This window comes from Hermetia illucens, chromosome 1 (assembly GCF_905115235.1).
Source record: "Hermetia illucens chromosome 1, iHerIll2.2.curated.20191125, whole genome shotgun sequence".
In the NCBI taxonomy this organism is placed as follows: Eukaryota; Metazoa; Arthropoda; class Insecta; order Diptera; family Stratiomyidae; genus Hermetia; species Hermetia illucens.
Window position 1 is genome coordinate 70,301,225 of NC_051849.1, and position 18,133 is coordinate 70,319,357.

An 18,133-nucleotide genomic window follows, 5' to 3' on the forward strand; every position below is an offset into this window, starting at 1 on the left:
GCAGGCCTAGACCGGATATCGATTGCAGCGCCGTTGATGATGATGATGTTAGAGAGGAGAGAGCTTCTTCTATCTTTTGCATGTACTCATGATGATATAAAAACCGTACTTTGAAGGTCCACAACTTTTTAATTAATTCGACAGCTATAAGTTTTCTTCTCGTTTGAAGAGTCTTTACCTTTATCAAAATTATATGCCTGTATAGAAATTGTCAAAACTGCTGATGTCCGATGATGACGGCTGACGGTTTCCAAGTTGCATTCAGTTTTTGAGTCGATCCTGCTATCGAACGAGACAAAGGGAAAAGAAGGAGAAGGAAAATTTCCATTTACTTTCTGGTAAAGCCTAACTAAAACCAAGTGGATTATAAATTAGCATTCACTAACAAAGTATGTTATTCGAGACCATAATGAAATGTTAATTCCTGTGATTTTATAGTATATCCCGAACTCACTTTTGCTGTCCTGATTTTTTTCCATATCCTTAGCTTCGTATTGAACGATTTCTTAGCTTTTATATTTTGACCTCATTAAGGGGTTAGGGGTAGTCAGAGGCTCGAAAAAATGATGATTTTCAAGAATTTTTTTTTTCTAGTTCATTGCTTTATTTTACAAAAATAAAAACATAGCTTTAATACATCATGTTTCGACTTGACTTCACCAAAATTTAAAAAAAAAAATTAATAATTTGAAAAGTTATCGCTGTTTGTGTGGAGCCCGTTCCTCCAGAAGTCCCTTGCGGTGATCATCACAAGTCCTTGGAGATTCATCTGAAATCAATCGGATAAGAGAAATTCGTTTTATTAAAAGATAATCTTGTGCCTGATCGAAGCGTTTTTTTTGTTTTCAAAATTAACAAAATGGCGGCCTCAGGAAATTTTTTTCAGATTTTCGAGAAAAAAACCGACAGTTAATTGTTAAAAAAAAATCGAAATTTATGACAGAAAAAAAAATCCTTCGATCAGGCACGAGTTTTTTATGTTTTCCATAAGCAGTATAAATTTTATTGAAATCTACCGAGCGGTTTTTAAGTTACAGTGATCACCAGTTGAAAAAACATAATTTTGAGAAAAACGCATTTAAACTTTTGCTATTGATTTATGTAGAGTTATACAAATTATTTATTTACTTACACTGAGTCATCTATTCCTGGGCCATATATATTTTCAGAAGTTCGAAGTTGTCTTGAAACCTTTCTTTAATCACGTCCCATGGTAAATCACTTGAAAAATAATTTATTTTAACACAAAACTATCGACTATCGATTGCAGCTGCTGCTAGCTACCTGCTCTCGAACGCTCCGTAGCGCCCAAGCGCCCTTTGTTAATTGTTGAATAACTCGAAAAGAATTTGTCGGATTCACTTTAAATTTTCACAAAATATTTTTAAAATATTATACTTTAAGAAAATGCAAAAAAAAATAAATTTTTTGAAAATTCTGACTACCCCTAACCCCTTAACGCAATAGGAAGACAACATTTCGATGTATCATGGCAGACAACATTCATAAAAAAAATTCAAACTTGTCACCGATGAGGTGATAAAAAGCAACACTTTGTTGCAAGTACTTTTACTTATCACTATTATTTTAACCCGCTTTTCAGGTCTTAGGTTTTTGTATCACTCTCCACGTACTAACGTAGCACGCTTGGACGGATGATGTATGCTAACGGAAAGCATCAACTTTTTAGTCACATAATTCAAAAGAACAGAAGACAATAGTATGGCGAAAACAAAGGAGAAATATCTGGATTCTGACTAGATGAAATCGGGCAAAAAGGTCACGAATCAACGACAGGGGCTATGGAAGCAGATACAATTATATTTTGCATATCGTTTCTCTCATTAGATGACTGGGGTGTGCTTATATCTCACACACGAAATGTGAGCGAATACAAAGTGCGCTCATATCATCTTGTTAATTATCTCAAGTTCATCTTGAAAGTACATAGCCCAGTTGGAAAGCTGGAAGCTGTAGGAGTCGTGGGTCTACAAAGTGTCCTATTAATGGGATGGATTATTAACTATTTGCATGGTTTAAAATTCGAACCAACCCTACATCAACACAAATCAGGAGAGGTAGGCGTGGGGACATCAAACCAATGCAATTAGTGTGCAATTAGATCACGATAAGTTTCTGGAAAGTACATTTCAGGAAATCTATTCTAAGTATTCTATTGAATAGTCCTACTTACTTTGTGAGTGAGGAATATTGCATTATACTGTCATTCATAGGGGAACTTGTCCGAAAAAGTGCCGCTTTTCATAAAAAATGGTCCGACTTGTTCGGTCAAGAGTAATTTAAGTACTCTGATGCAGCAGCCCAAGGGTTTTTCTCCCTTTTATTTTCTACTGAGGGCAGTTGTGAAGCTTTCGTTCACTCCTTTCCGTCCACTCAAGTTTCGTGTGGCAAAATTATTCATTACATTATCAACAAAGTAGCTACTTGTTATCTCTGCTCCCAGCTGGTGTGCTGACTACACATTTTTCACACATTGACTCCACGCCATCTCCCCAGTCCCAGCTACGCTACACCTCGTCGCACACAAGTACATTGAATTGGCACAATTTCTGCTACTTCTCATATCGAGTTTTCCGCATTATCAGTCGTAGACATTTTCCATTGGTGGCGATGATCTCTGATAAGATAACGATAGTCGGACTCAAGCGAAAAGCGAGTGAAAATCTACCGTCATCGTGGGAGACGTCGAACCAAGTAGTTGTCGCGATCGCGATCATATATGCGCGGAAATGATCACAGCCAGTTTTTCCACGGTTTTCATTACCTTATGAACGAAGAAAAAATTCTCAGAAAAAATTTCGCTACAAAAACTATATTATACGTACGTTTCGTGTACATTAGTTGGTGGTTGTTATTTATTATTATCATCATGAAGCGAGAATACCTCGCAGGAAAACATCTCGTGCCAGTCAGTTGTCGGTGATATTCTTGTGTTATTGTTATTGTCGCGAGTTTGTTATTTATTCGATTTTCCACTCGCCTTCGCATTATCTTATATCACGCTATCAACAGTTTTGATGCTGTTTCAATTGTTCGATTTCGCATTACAAGCAACAAGTTGACCTGACATTTCCGCGTACTTGTTCAGGGCGGTGTATGGTGAATTTTCTTGCATATGAACTTTTTTGGTTCGTCCCACGATTACATAATTGTCTCATTTCATTAGAGCGAAAAATAAGTGCGTTCGTTACCCCCCTCGTCGGTAGATACATATCTATGATTAATTTAGATAAGAGCAAAAATGTTGCTTCATAATTACCGAGCAACAAGTTAATGATGATATATCGATTTCTGTAACGAAATTCCATTCCTATATTTTTCTGGTGTCGAAAATCTAGTCATGTGAATTGAAAAAAGGTGTAATTTCCTCCAAAAAATTCATCAGAGTCGTCGGTGATATCGTTTAAGTGATGAGCAAAGATGATTCACTGGTACTCAGTGAGATCTCAATTTTCACATTGTTCCTAGTTGAAGTGAAGATAATGATGTGGCCGTAGTTTCATTCACGTTCGTACCTTTTTTGGTGTGAGTTTTACAGTGAAAAATTACGCGATTTTCGTTTTATCACGTATAAAAATTGATGAGTTGTTCCGTCATGGAAATTCGTAGAACGAAATCATGGAAATCGATTCGTGCCCGGAAAATGTCTGGCACGTCGATTAAAACTCAACGTCGCGGAACTGTTTGTATAAACGGTGTTCATGGAGGTGCAATTGTTCAACAAGAAGAGGTATAACTTATCACACAAAGAGCCGACAATATCATGCTTTTTGATAAACTTAAAATTGAAGTGTTTACGTTTTTAGTCACTATAGTTTTCTGTTAATTGAAATATTAATCATATAGAGTTTTCTTTTTAGATCCCGCCTGATTATTCAACCTTACGTTCTCTCCATAACCGATAATATATTCAAGAATGATCTATTGGTCTTGTAGATTCCTTAGAGAGTTCAGCTACTGTTGAAGTGAATATTGTTATTTTAAATTGTGCGAATCAAACTTTCTTCCTTAAGTTAGGCGAGGGTGGTGTGACGTTATTTGTTCAAGGTTCGTGAGGATACTCACTTCTTTCAGTCCTTTCCCTCTGTTTCGACCAACCTCATGTTCCTTCGGGCTAACTTCAGCATCTGCCTCTCTCTGCATTCCTACTCAGCTCCAGTTTCCGACGAATAACAAACAGAAAGCTTCATATAATACCTAGATGACGTCATCATTCTGGGATGATCAGTATCTGCTTCTTCATTATCCTTATCTAGTTCAGAAAGGGGGGTGGCTCGTCTTGATCGGTTGCACCATTTTACCCAATCACAGCTCTGATTTGGATGGGGTCGAGAGGCTTTCAAATCACTATCTAGCTTATCAAGTCGTTATTGTTTCGGCTGATATTTCGGTCGTTTCCCATCGACTTCAATGTCCGGAACAATCCTGGCAGATGGGTTCTCATCAGCGCGAATTATATGTCCATGTCTCCCGCAATCTTCTATGATTGGTGCAACCTCATATCATAACCCATTATGCCACTGATTCAACGCAACATTTTCGACTCCATTATCGTGAGGCGCCGTTCATCGCCTTTTTTGTCGGCCAGCACTCACAATCATAGAAAGCGACGATGTGGTCAATTTTGGATTTGAGGCATTCACTGATGTGTCCATCACAAAGAACACCTGATGTAGAACACCAAATCATCCAAGTTGCACTGATCCGTGAAGCAATTTCACAACACAGTTCACCATTATTTGATAGCATTTATCTGGGATATTTAAAACATTTCATAGCGATGTTGTATTTTAGCCAAGGCGAGCGTGTAGGGGCCGAGGAGCTTATTTCTTATCTTGAACCAGGAGCAAATTGTGTCCACTTAATGGCCAAAAAATTACCTTCACGATACTTTTTAGCTTCTTTGGATAGTCTAGCATGAGAGCTGTTATTTTTCATTCCAATTCTTAAAATATTCGCCTTGTTCAAATTGAATCGAATGTTTTGGGTAATTCTTTTTCTGTTCTCGACAGAATGTCGCAGTTTTTCTTGAGGCTCATTTTCAGCCTAAATAGAAGTTTGAATGGAGATGTTTAGGTGTTTCCTTGGTTCCTAAGGTTGATTGTGTTCTTTATTTCGTCGACGAGAGGATACCAACTTTCTCAGTAAATGATTCGATAATCCTTTCCACGTTTTTGTCGCCCTCCATTACTCTAGTGGTTATCATTAACGTGTTTGATATTTTCTTCGATACGGCGTTTTTCGAATTTTTTGAAGTAAAGGCTGCTCCTTTGATGTAAGATCTTTGGCAATCTGTTCGGGGCCAAAGATATTCTGCCGTTTCCTTCGGAAAGAGCCATGCAAACTTCGAGACTTTGTTAAGTACGACCAACACATGTTTGTACATTTTGGACGTACTCGACACTTGCTTCAAGATGGTCTACGTGGAGAGTGAAGGGACATTGTCCTTTAGCATTGGCACATTCCTCTTTCTTTCTGGCTCTCCTCGCCTCTACTAAGACGGAAGATACACAATAGCCAATGAATCTGTCGAGTTCCTAATTTAATTTCAAGCATAGTAGCTATCTTATGTATTGTTTATTATCTTCTTTTCATGCGCCTTCCAATTGATTTCCAATTTCACATTTGAATTGAAATGTCTACGCTTTTGTCATTGACCTGATCCGTAAGAATTCTAATTTTGCCTGAGTAAGGTTCGCTTTTCAACATGCGCTTGGTAGATCGAAATTGTTCATCTTCATCCTTTATTATGGCGAGCTAATTTTCAAATAGCGGCTGAGTATGTAGTCGGTTTTCAGATGACTTCCTGGCCGATAGACTATTTCGTAGTCGAAACTCTCGACGAGTAAAGCCGATTTGTAACTTTTGGAGCGATATTGCATTTGCTAAGAGTTCGTTAAACGTTCAACAATGTGTCCTCATTTTGACTTTGATTCTCTATAGATAGACGCTAAATTTTCTTATAGCTTGGGCTCCAGGGGGTTACTAAGTTCATAAGAGTACCTCTTTCTAACCATCTAAAGTCTACTGGTTATGCAGTACATAGGATGGGAATCTTCGACTTCTGTTGGTTTCTGCTGTAAGACAGCTGCATATTTCCTCATTCGCCTCATTATGCAGTTGAGCAACCGCGTTTGGTTTGAAGATTTGAGAATCCAAAACCAGGCTTTTGGAATGGCCGTCGATTGCTCTTTAAAACTTCGCACAATGGTAACGGTAAGACTCAGTTTTCATCGCCGTACATCTCGGATATTCGTAGCTATTGTCAGTTTTCCTGCATTTTCAATGACACTGCGCTTCAATTTCAAGTGGCAAGCCATAACGACTGAAATTCGAATTCAGAGTGCCGTCCGGCTATAAATTGTAACGAACGAAAATTGACGGCATAGTCAGGATCACTCAATCCTTAAACAAAAATTGAGTTGATCTCAAACAAGCCAAGATTTCAAAACAGGCATAGCTCGAAATGGAGTTGTCGCCCTTGCTCAACGAAATTCTTTATTTGTTGTCGTCTCAGGGCAGAAAACACAGATAGCACGGGGTAGACATGAATTTTATAGAACTCTTGGGTGACAGTGGCGGTCACTTTCCATGTATTACTCCCATAGAGCAGCGCAGAGAGAACACCAGCGCGGAACAACCTAAACTTGATGTTCATATTGAAATAATTAAGTTTCAAAATTTGGGTCTAAACAGCCAAAGCGGATTTAATGCTGTTAATGTGTCACGCGTAGAAGTAACGCTTCTTAGATATATAAATTAATCAACGCCCCGATGTTCTCCCCATTAATACAAAAGGGAAGAGCGCGCTGATCTGTCAGACTGAGAATTTTGGTTTTGTTGTGGTGTTTATCTCTAGTTCGCCTGTTCTGCCGTCCTTCTCTAAATGCAAAGCGGTCATAGTCTCTAACTCGATGACAGAACAGGCAAATGCCATCAGCGTAGTTGAAGTGTTTAAGGGCATGTTCCATTGTAATTCTCCTCGTCCTCCAGTTGCACGAAGAAAAGGTATGGATGATAAAATGGGATCCTGCTTTCAATTTGAAATTTCTCTGAAATCCACCTCGACGCAACACGTGACATGTTGCGCCTTCATATGCCGCTCTGGTGATAGCGATTAATTTCTCCGGAATGTCCCTCCGTCATAGAGGATTGCAGATAGACTCCCTTCTCAGGCGGTCGAAAACTGTTAACCAAATCGATGGAGAGCAGGTGAGTCGGTGATGTGAACCCTGCACCTTGCTCCAAAATGATTCGAAGATGTCAGGAAGCACGCAATACCCCTCCAGTTGTGAAACTGGTGCCTTTCATGTTGCCATCTGCAAAAGTTTCTATTTCCCTGCCTAGCGCAATAATAAATTTCCTTTTGTTATGGCGCATACTACTCTGAACTTCTCGTTCTTTTACCTAATAATGGAACTCAAATTGTCGCGCTCATTCACGTTCAAAACCATCAACAGAGCTTTCAGCCCCTTACGTTTTTTGGTGCGCCTTCACGTTTTCGTAATCAGCCAGATTTTGTAATCTCCTTTTGATACCTGGCCAACAACTCCATCCGCATCAGAAACAAGTCGGAATACCGGAAGCTCGTGCTTCGGGTATAAAGGTTTTGTGTTCATCTTGTCTAAGAAATTTCAACACATATTTTTTTACCCGTGTACAGCTACAAAATTACGAGACATACGTACATATTACAGCCGTAGATGTTACGCTCACCCTAAACAAACAAACTGCCTATTTTCGAATACTGTACACATATAGGCACTTATATAAATTGATCGTACCCGTATTTCCGATTTACTTCTTATATCTATCTGAATTAGTCACTACCCGCAAAGTTCATTAGCACGCATATACTATATACCTACATACACACATGTCTCGTTGGAATAATTGATATTCATATAGAAATGATTAAAGAACTAAAACAAAATAATTTTTTTCCACCCAATTCATACGAACCTACTTCGTTGTAGTATTGACAAATTGATATGTGATGATGGCGTCATGCAGGTTGTAGAGTGCACGAAATTCACAAAAAATTGTAAAGTTTTAACCCCTATAACTTTGTTAATAATAGTTGGATTTTCTTCAAACTTGACCAAATTGTGCATTATGTTCTCCATTATACGTATGCCAAATTTTGTATTTCTAGGATGAACATAAGGGGGTGCCGGGTAAATTTCTAAAATGTGGAAATATACCCTTATTAACTATATTTGTGCATATATCGGAACCGGATATATTTTGAGGCCTAGATTCCGTAGAGATGCACTACAGAGATTTTTTTCAGATTTTTCGGTTGGATAGGTTCTGAGAACGAGACCTGCTACACTTTTTGGAGGTCATATTTTGAGCCCTCACTCCCCTATGTTTCACCCAATATCAAATATTGAACCAGTTTCGAAAAGTACTAATTGAGGCCTTTCATTTGATACCCCACATGGCCCATACCATATATATATACCACATGGCCACATTTTATGAAAAAAAATTTTGCACCCTCCTTTCACATGTATGGGGAGCCCCCCTTAAACTTAACACAAAATGGCGTCAGTTGCTACATGTAAAGGGAACGGCAGATCACATACTCCTACCAATTTTCGTGACAATCGGTTCAGCCGTTTCCGACTAAATCGGCTGTGACAGACAGACATCGAATCGATTCTAATAAGGTTTTGTTTCACACAAAACCTTAAAAAGGCGCTTTTGCTCGTCTGTATTCCCAGGCGGGTTGTTTACAATTTGTGCTATTCGCCCAGCAGCCCGTATTGAATTTAGAGGACCAAAGCTCTGGTTCTTTCCTAGCAGGTGCAGAAGCGACACGCAAACGAAGTTAAGCAACTATCAGATGGTATCAGTACCGCCTTTGTTATGCACATTTAGAAGAAAACTCCTAAATCTACTACTTTTCGCGATATGATTAGATGTTCTTTGCCGTTTAGTTGAAACCCAACTAACAGATAATGAATAGGTGAAGTGGAACGGTCTGCTTATCCATCGTGACTACTTGTCGAATTCGGGTATATATTATAGAGTACATTGATGATGATTTTGAGATTACTGGAACGAAGTTTTAAAGTGATCATGCAATAATTTATGGCGAGTCAGAGTACATTTGGTACTGAGCTTGTATGATCTCTTGGTATGCAGTAAATTAACATGAAAATGACAAGTTTGCTCTACCAGTTGATTTCAATTAAATCATTTATACCGTGTATCATTGCTTATGTACGCACTAAATTGCATGCTCTTACCATGTCCTTCAGGGGAGTTTCCTGTGAATTACTAAAATATAGTAATATACCATTAACTTTGTTTGAACAAATATCGTGATGGAATTTTTTTGAGGCCTCGATTTTATACAGTTGTATCGGCTTGATTTTTTTCTGATTTTTCGGTTTAAAAGGTTCCGAAAACTGGACCTACTTCACTCTGTGATTCGTACATTTTGAGTAATAATTCTTATATTTGTCATCCGTTATTATACTATACTAATATATTCATTTAACCTTTTAATTTGATATCACACATGGTCATACCCTAAAAAAGTGCCCACCCGCTTTGCAAGTATTAGAAAACCTCTAAAACTCAATAAAAAGTCATGCCAATCGATGCGATCAAAGGACCTGTGCGAATAGGTCCAGTCGTTCTTAAGTAAACGAGTGAGACAGCGAGGTATGGCACCGATTATAATAAAGTTTTGTTTTACACGTTATTAGTGTGCATTGTCTTCTGGTGCAACATCAAATCTTTTCTCTCTTTGAAAATGGCCGTTTAGAGGCGAAGAGGGCGAATATTAAACGAATCTTTTTTTTTCAGATTCTGATATTGTTATATTATAAAAAATACGCCCAAATTTGGCTTATTTGCAGGATAAGTTTCCAAGCGGCGTAATTATAAGGTTTGGAACTGTTTATGTGGTTTCATTCGAAAGATACCTGTCTCCACAGACAATCTACAAAACACTAAGCTAAATCAACATTGGTCAAGTGATGTATGGCCGAGATATTGTCCGAAATATTAATCTCCAAAATGGAAATTACATTGAGCGAATGATTTGCCGCAAGAGATTCCGTGGCTGCCACTTGTTCGATTTTTTTGTTCATACAAAATGTATTTTCAAATAAAAATTTCAGTTTTAAAAGGATTTTTTCCTATTTTACTTTCTGGAGTTAAATTTGAACAACCCTTTTCTATTCACTTACCACATGGGATTAGCACCTGATGAGTACATCTTTGTACTAGAGGAAATCGGTAGTGCCAACGACTACTTTTCATTAATTGTTGAATGAAATGTATCTTACCACAGAATTTGACCACCGAAAAATCCGTCCTATGCAACACTCCACTTCAGGTAGGGCTATAATTCGACCCATGAAATAATTAATTAGTCGTTGCTTTGACTTATGAAATTTGACCTTTCAGGAACCTGACTGTAATAAACTTGTATCATTTTTTGAATTCTTTCTGTTGGTTATCCCCACAATATATAATATGATCGCTTCTCTACGAATCTATCGATACCATGTGACGTTGATACTTCTAAAGAATGTGAGGTGATAATTATATCGGGAAGCACGCTATCTTCGGGTGTAAATATGCGAGCTGCAATCATGACGTTCATCGATTATCTTTAGTCAATCCGTAAATGTTTTGGTGAACCAAAAAAATGTTGGGGAGAGAGACAAGCTCAAACTCCAATAATGTTGCGAGAAACGTGTCATAGATAAGAATTCTAGGTTACTTTGTTTTTCAATGGGCACGCATTCAGAATGGAATTGGAAGTATCGCTTCGATTATGTGATAGTGGGCTGACTGTCAACTGTTGCTAATATCTGGTTTCGGGTTCACTGGAAGCCCAACCTGTCGCATATAAACACGTACTTGGTCTAGTTGGAGCTTTCGATTATTGTATTTTGACGTCGTTCTATTCTGCGTTATCTTAGTTGGGAAAAGTTTAAATTTACTTTTGCTATTAAGTTTATTTTTCGGTAGATTCAATAGAACTTTGGGTTCATTTAAATAATATTATCAAGGTTAGGATACATTTTCTTGTCGAGACTTACATGGATGAATCTTGCACAGTTACCGATATTATCCAAAGTTTGAAATTTATATTGACAAATTTTTTTTAAATGACACTATGATCTCTTTTCTAATGATATAATGATTTAGATTAAGTTCCTGTTTCTAAAGCTTTTATAATCATCTTTTTTTTTTTCAATTTTTCCGATGTATACTCCTTAGGGCCATATCTTTACAATCATCAGGTCTGTGTTGAACTAGGGGAGCGAAGCTTGATCTTTATCTAAGACAAAAAGTGAATCAACGCTTTCACTGGAAAATTTCACAGATTATGTAGCTTCTGGAGCAAAGTACACGGCTGATGTATTGTATAAATAAGAATGAGGAGAATAATTTAGATTAAATACTTTAGAGATGGCTACTTGCAAGTTATCGAAATTCATTGCCACAATGAAGACACGTGTGCAGAAATTATGTTATGGCTTTCTTTCACGATGCAGTGTCAGGACTAAAACTGTGTATGCATCAAAAGATCATATTAACGGTGTGTATGATTCCTTTCTAATTTATTATTTAACCAAAATTACTTGAAATAGAGATTCAAATCGTTTGACCATTTGTTAGTACTTCAAGATGACTGAAATTTGCAATCTTCGACCTTTTTCGTCGTCGGTTCATATCTAATGATTTCATACTGTTTTCTAGTCAATCTGGAGTTCCTTTAAAGTCTTTGATTCATTCAGATTTTCAGTGATAGCCCGACCAAAAAAAGGTATATATTTTATGATTAAATTTCCTGAACTAAAGGTGGCTACGAAAACCCCCTTAAGTTCATTCTAAAATCACAAAATGCAGCAATGTAGGCTGTAGTATGGACCATGATTCTGCCAAATTTGGTAAAAATCACATTATTACTAACAAACTTATAACAGGTTAAAGTTGCCGTTCCTGTGCAAATTTAAGATTTTGAATGTAAATATCACGGATGTATTACGTGCTAGGGACAAATGCACACTCAAATCGCTTTATAAAAGAAATACACAAAAACCTTTCATACCTGAAGCGTATGGCTTCCGGTTTCCCGACTTGTTTTTTATATTTTTCAAATAAATTGATATAGTTTCCTAAATCCAAAAAATGAGCGCCACTGGTTGATTCGAAGAGGGGGAGGGGTGCCAAATCCAGTTATTTTTGTTTTGTATACTGTTCCCCAAATTGATATACGTTATTATTCATATGAATTTTCGAAAAAGCTGGAGGCCAAGGTCCGGTTTGGATTAGAGAGCCATTTAAAAAACTGCATAAACAGTTAGGGCTAAAAAGTTGAACAGCTATTAATGCGCAACGTTTGAAGGACGATGAAAAAAATTAAGATTGAATATTTTCCATATTTAATTTTTTTAATTTTTTTTTTATGCCCTGAATCATTTGTTACCATTTTGTTCATTCTAGAAAATTTATTTTGCTAAATTGGCTCGGTTTTAATTAATATTTGTTGAGGTTACAAAATCATAATCAAATTGATTAAAAAATCCATCGAAATTATTTGCCATTCTACTTGGAAGTTCGGTCATTAGTTCTGTTGTTGTTGAAAATGTCCCAATGCGGATTTGTCGGTTCAATTTTTTCCAAAGATACTTACCGGAAATCAGAAGAGGCGGTGAGGAGTCGATTTCCTTCATTTAATTAACCGTTAATCATTCTTCATAACATCGACGTGTACTTTTTGTCATTGTCATCTTGGGATAAGAAATCGTCAGTTAATTTGTGTAGGATGCATATTCTGCGCTAGTATGATGTTGAAATCAACATCAACATTGCTACTCCCAACAACAAAAACTTCAAGCCTCACTTGCATGAATACAAATACTGTCGGGCTTAGTCGCAGCTTCAGAAATTTCCCTATTTCCTGCCTCAACCTGTTAGACATGTAATTGGACTCTAGCATAGGCATATACATAGCATTGCATGCTAGTTATAAGAGAGAAATCGGTCAATGATCATTTTCGTTTTCAAAAATATACAATATCATGTAATTATTGTTAAAAAGGATTTCCCATTTTTTAAAGGTTTGAAGGTTGCTGCTGGCGTTAAATTTTAATATAGTGACGTGAAAATTGGAGATTGCGTTATGAACATTATACAAATTCTATATACTAGGGACAGAAGAATGCTGTATACAATGGAAGCCTCCCTTTGGAGTAGTGTAGCAAATATTCTGGAAAGCTCATCATCGGCAGCTCATATTGAGATTTTAATATTATATAAAAGTACCCTTTGACAGTTATATCCTTGAAAGGGCGAGAGCCTGATTCAAATCCCTCTCACAATGTCTAGGATTTTTTTTAAAGAAGCTGCGTATCAAGCAACTCTTCGTGCCCTACTTCACTCAAAGTGTGTACACCGGAAAGATAGACTCCAGTGTGTTTCGTTACTTTGCATTGCATTTTCGATTATGTTGGTCGTTATATAATACACTCGAAAGCTTGTTTTCTATGTTTTTTTTTTATTTTTTTAGTGAAGTGATAATGGTGTGTAAAACTACGCATCTAAATTAAGGCTCATTCCAGTGTCGACCTAAAGGTATTACAATCATGTATGAATCGGCTTAAAACGGTGATTATTGAAGATAACATCAAACTTACCTAAAAACATCTAAAAAAGAATTTGAAAAAACAAAAACAAATTAAAAGTAAACTGTAAATAATCCTTTATTTTAATCAGTTACTTACGAGTGATCCCTCGTCTTTGCTGAAGCACAACTTCAATCCGATGCTTCATTGATTCCATTAAATTTTTGATGAATTTTGTGCGATCGCCTCCCATTCTTCCAACTCCTGTGCGTTCGCTGGAGTGGCGTTTCTACCCTATTTTCTCTATTTTTAATTCCATGAATGCTCCATTTGATTAAGATGTTTTCTTCAAGTTGCCATGGCATTAGCGGTACATTCTCCTCCAATACCGGCGCACAACAGCAGCGACGTGCGGTTTTGTGTTATCATCTATGAAAACAAAGTTTTTACCCATGAATTCCGTGAAAGATGTGATGTGTGCCTGCAAGGTCTCTTTGAAATACTGTTGTGTGATTTGTGGCCATTACTTGGCCCTGTGATGAAGACACCATCCGTTTTCGCTTCTAATGCTATGCCTCCCCAGAAAATACAAAAGTGAAGAACAGAACGGAGTAAATCGCTCCGAAAATTTTCAGTATATTCTGGTTCGACCCAGCCATTCCCTTGCAGTCACATCTGCATTCGTGTGAGAATAAGACTACAATTCATTGCTCCATTGCCCAATTCGTATGTTCTCGAGCGAATCGAAGGCGAGCTTGACAGCTCCTCAATTTTGGGCAATTTGCAGCCCAGTAGACTGTCAAGCCCCCTTCACTTAGATGTCTTCCTATCTACCGACTGACATTGAGAGATTAATGGGCGGGAAAAAGGTTGCCGGAGAATGAAGTTTCTGCACTTGATTTGCACTAGAACATTTTAAAGAGTCTAAGAGGCCTGCTCCATCCAAAATAAAGAGCAGGTTTTAATTTTGACGCTGTGTTCCTAATGGTTTGCCATTGCACAAGTTCTTGATAAGCCCAGAAAGACCGATACTAATCCTACTTTTTTTGCTGGCTGTCTTTTGACTTTCTATTTGAGTTTCACTGTACGTCCCCCACAGCAGGTCTAAAATTCTCTGTGTATTTTCGCAGTTAATTAAGTTGTACTTACGGACGTTACGGGATACGATAACCAACGTATTTCGTCTCAAAGAAAAATAATTTTGAACATTCTCTAATCTTTTTTTTAATCCAGTACTGTAAAACTGAACCTGATCGATAAAATTTCAATCTATGAGACACAGAATTATCGTTCTTATGATTGGGAACGAAATTGTCAGTATCTTTTTCTTCAGCCTGTCCTATTCGGTAGCGAAGTCAGCTCGTCTAAATCGATCCTGGTGAAAGCGACAGGTTCTTAAACCACCATCTAGCGTATCAGTCTACCGTTTTTCCGGTTGTTCTTTTTTGGTTATTTGCTTTCCACTTCCACGTTCCGGTCAATCTTAACTAATGGGGTCTCGTCAGTGTCAATTACATGACAATACTATGGAAGACCCCTTTCTTCCAATTTTCTCTCCATCAGTGTAACCCAATATTGATCGCAGATGTCCTCATTTCGGAAGTGATCATGGCGGGCTATGTAACGGATCCAACTCAACAACGTCGTTCATTGCTTGTAGTAGTTGGGCAGCACTCATCCTGATTACGTTGATGCGGGAGGAACTTTCATAACGCAGTTCATCATTGGTTGATAACATTGATCCTTCATACTTAAATCGCTCAGTCCTCGACAAGTCACTGTCACTGAATAGTGCCTGTCATTAGGCTCGCTTGTCAAAAGCTCTTTTTTATTCAGATTGAATCGCTGCGCGAGACGATCATTCCACTTTTGGACAAGTTACAGTGTATAGGCCATTGAACGTCGAATGTTCTGCGTATCAATGTCCTTGATATAAACGAAAAGGAGTGACGAGAGGGAGCTTCTCTGAAGAACACCGACAAAGACAGGAAACGGTTTTAATATACCTGCTACATTTGGAACTTTCCTCTTTGGATCGCGCTAAGTAATTTTTCTCAGCCCAATTCTGGACGCTTGATTCAGAGTAATTTGAACGAAGATGCGAATGTGGTTGTCAATGATGCGTTCAAAAATGTTCATTCTATGGGATTACAACTGAATCGGATGGCAGTATGAACATTCTGCTGGGCGGTCTTTCTTTTCCATTTTGGAACGGACGTGCATTCTTGCCACTTGGCTCTATCCTTCTCAATAACGCAATTGAAAAATTCACTGAGCCGAAGTATTGAGTCCCTTTCCCTTCCCAGAGTTCAGCTGCAATACCGCTAGTAGTTTTCAGGAGGCAACCTGTCTGCGGCACATATCCAGCAAAGAAATGAATCGTACAGTCAGTCGAGATAATCGTGACTACCATCATCAAATCGTTCGACTTTTTTAATGGCGTCACGGAAACTCTCAAAGATGACAAAATCTATTGAGTGGGTGGGCTACCAAAGTGCAGGAGTTTATAGTCATTTCTACTGCGTTTGCGTTCTATGCCACAAACGTCGAGACGAAAGGAGAACTTCCTCAATATACACATATATCCCTCAATATTGCTAAAAGTTCTGGACTTATATCATGGAGGAAGGATTATTATTGGGACTAGTTTCGTTTGGAGAATATACTCATACCATGCAAACCGGCGCTGCTTAACTCGAAGCATTCCCAAGATAATATTTGGACAGGATGTAATGTTAGAAAAGTGGTCTAATTGCTAGTTGATAGCAAATGTTCTCTTTTTTGTTTATTTCTCTCACGACAGAGGTAAATAAACTTCACATCGTATCAACCTAACAAATTTATCTAGATATATACTCAAATCGGTTGTCGTGTCGGGTATATGAGGACAAACCTCTTGGATCGCAATTTGAACAGGATGAGCTATGGTCGTTTAACCCACCGTATTCTTCTTGTATAAAGTAGAATCTGGTTGTTTATGCGGACCAAGAAGTCGCGCTTCTGTGTGTCAATGCAGTCAGAAATAAGTCAAGCGAAAAGCTCATGGAAGTAGTTTTCCGTTATTCCAACCATTCCTTCTAAGACCCCTAAGAAGATGTATATGCAAGTTTGACAATTTTACGACTATATTTAGCACTTTCATTTACAATCGAAGCCTTCATTGTTCAACATTACTCCATAAAAGCCACCTTTCCGAAACAAGTCACCAGAATGAACAATAGAGTCATCAGTATCATCGTCAATGAAATTTCTCCGGAGTAAACCACCATTTCTTCGATGTTCGTTCAATTACAATCTCTACTCACTAGAAATCTTAGCTATTTCAGACGTTTGTTTGGTAAATAATAATCAGCGGGACAGGTTGGATACTTGAATTGTTCGCTGTAGACTGCATATTGTTAACAAGAAGAAAGGCACAATGCAACAATTGCATGCACTCAGTTCAGATCAGCGGAGCAAAGCGGATTTCCAGCTTCAAGTAGGGCCATCTCCACGTCCCAACACAATAGCCACGAAATCACTTTAATAAGACCGCGCCATCATAAATTCATTTCGATAACCCATTTACATGTACGCCCTACTCATATCACGGAACATGCCGTAATGCATGCAAAAGATGGGTACTTGGGATTACGAAGGTCTTGCGGGGATTGTACCTACACTTGAAAATTGGGGTTTCTGTTATTGGATTAAATCAGTTCAAGACTGAAACTACACATTGAAAAGTACTTATCGGGATTAAGTCTTTGAAATGCTCTCACTCTGTTCTTCATAACAACAATATTGAAAAAGCCATTGAAGCCATTTTCGAGCGCTTCACAAACAAACAAGCCAAGGAGTAAATTAAATCATTTGAATTGTTAAAATATCTTTAATGCCGTACTTTTATGCGATTGACCGAATCCCTGGGAGTAAAGTAAATAAAATTGATTTACATTTGGATATTGATAAATATCTTCTGAGCCGGTAACACATCCTTGCAGGGATCGGACTCACTTTCAAGCAACTCAGGATCAGTGACTGTACGCTAGTCCCTCTTACTAGCTGTTACTCTGACGACTATGCTAAGTGGGTTGCCTTGGTTCCGCGCTCGACATGTGGACTCCCCGCAGTTGTAAGCTCCCGAATCAAGATCAAGCAAGTACTTGTTGATTTATTGACGAAAAACTCTTTATTTCTGTTGAAAAAAATGATAGCAATACATCATGAGGGGAATGTCTGTATTTTCTCCATGCCGAACAGTTTATCCCGAATAAAGTTGTTGAGGTTTGATATATTTCCACCCTTTGGCGTCAGTCTGTTTATTTATGATTTACATACACATTCTTCGTATGGTTTCGGTCGATGGTGTGATTCAGTCTTTATTTTCCTTCGAAGTTTAGATACTATTCATCGGCTTAGCTTTAATTTATTACTTCTATGAATTCTGAAAGCGAACTGTGAACAGTAGCCGTGATATAAATAAGGGCGGTAATATGAAAATATTGAATTTTAAATGGTGACCAGCTGAA

At 37.8% G+C, this 18,133-nt stretch overlaps 1 protein-coding gene and 1 long non-coding RNA gene across 7 annotated transcripts in view; one reads left to right on the forward strand and one right to left on the reverse strand.

Annotated features, from left to right (window-relative positions):
- Positions 1–18,133, forward strand: part of LOC119652732 (serine/threonine-protein kinase N) — a 263,540-nt gene that overhangs the window by 154,952 nt on the left and 90,455 nt on the right. For 3 of the 6 annotated variants that reach the window (XM_038057031.1, XM_038057038.1, XM_038057043.1), the window contains exon 1: positions 2,626–3,751. The exons of 2 other annotated variants lie outside the window; for them this stretch is intronic. In XM_038057031.1, the coding sequence (XP_037912959.1) occupies positions 3,602–3,751 (150 nt within the window). In that variant the 5' untranslated portion in view covers positions 2,626–3,601. Of the gene's footprint in view, positions 1–2,625; positions 3,752–18,133 lie in introns of those variants that run through there. One more of the 6 variants, XM_038057067.1, reaches the window with a different exon arrangement.
- Positions 603–1,838, reverse strand: LOC119652807. The gene is made up of 3 exons (XR_005249599.1): positions 1,285–1,838; positions 1,133–1,221; positions 603–769 (listed from the first exon to the last, which is right to left on the reverse strand). It is a non-coding gene; the product is annotated as an uncharacterized LOC119652807 (long non-coding RNA).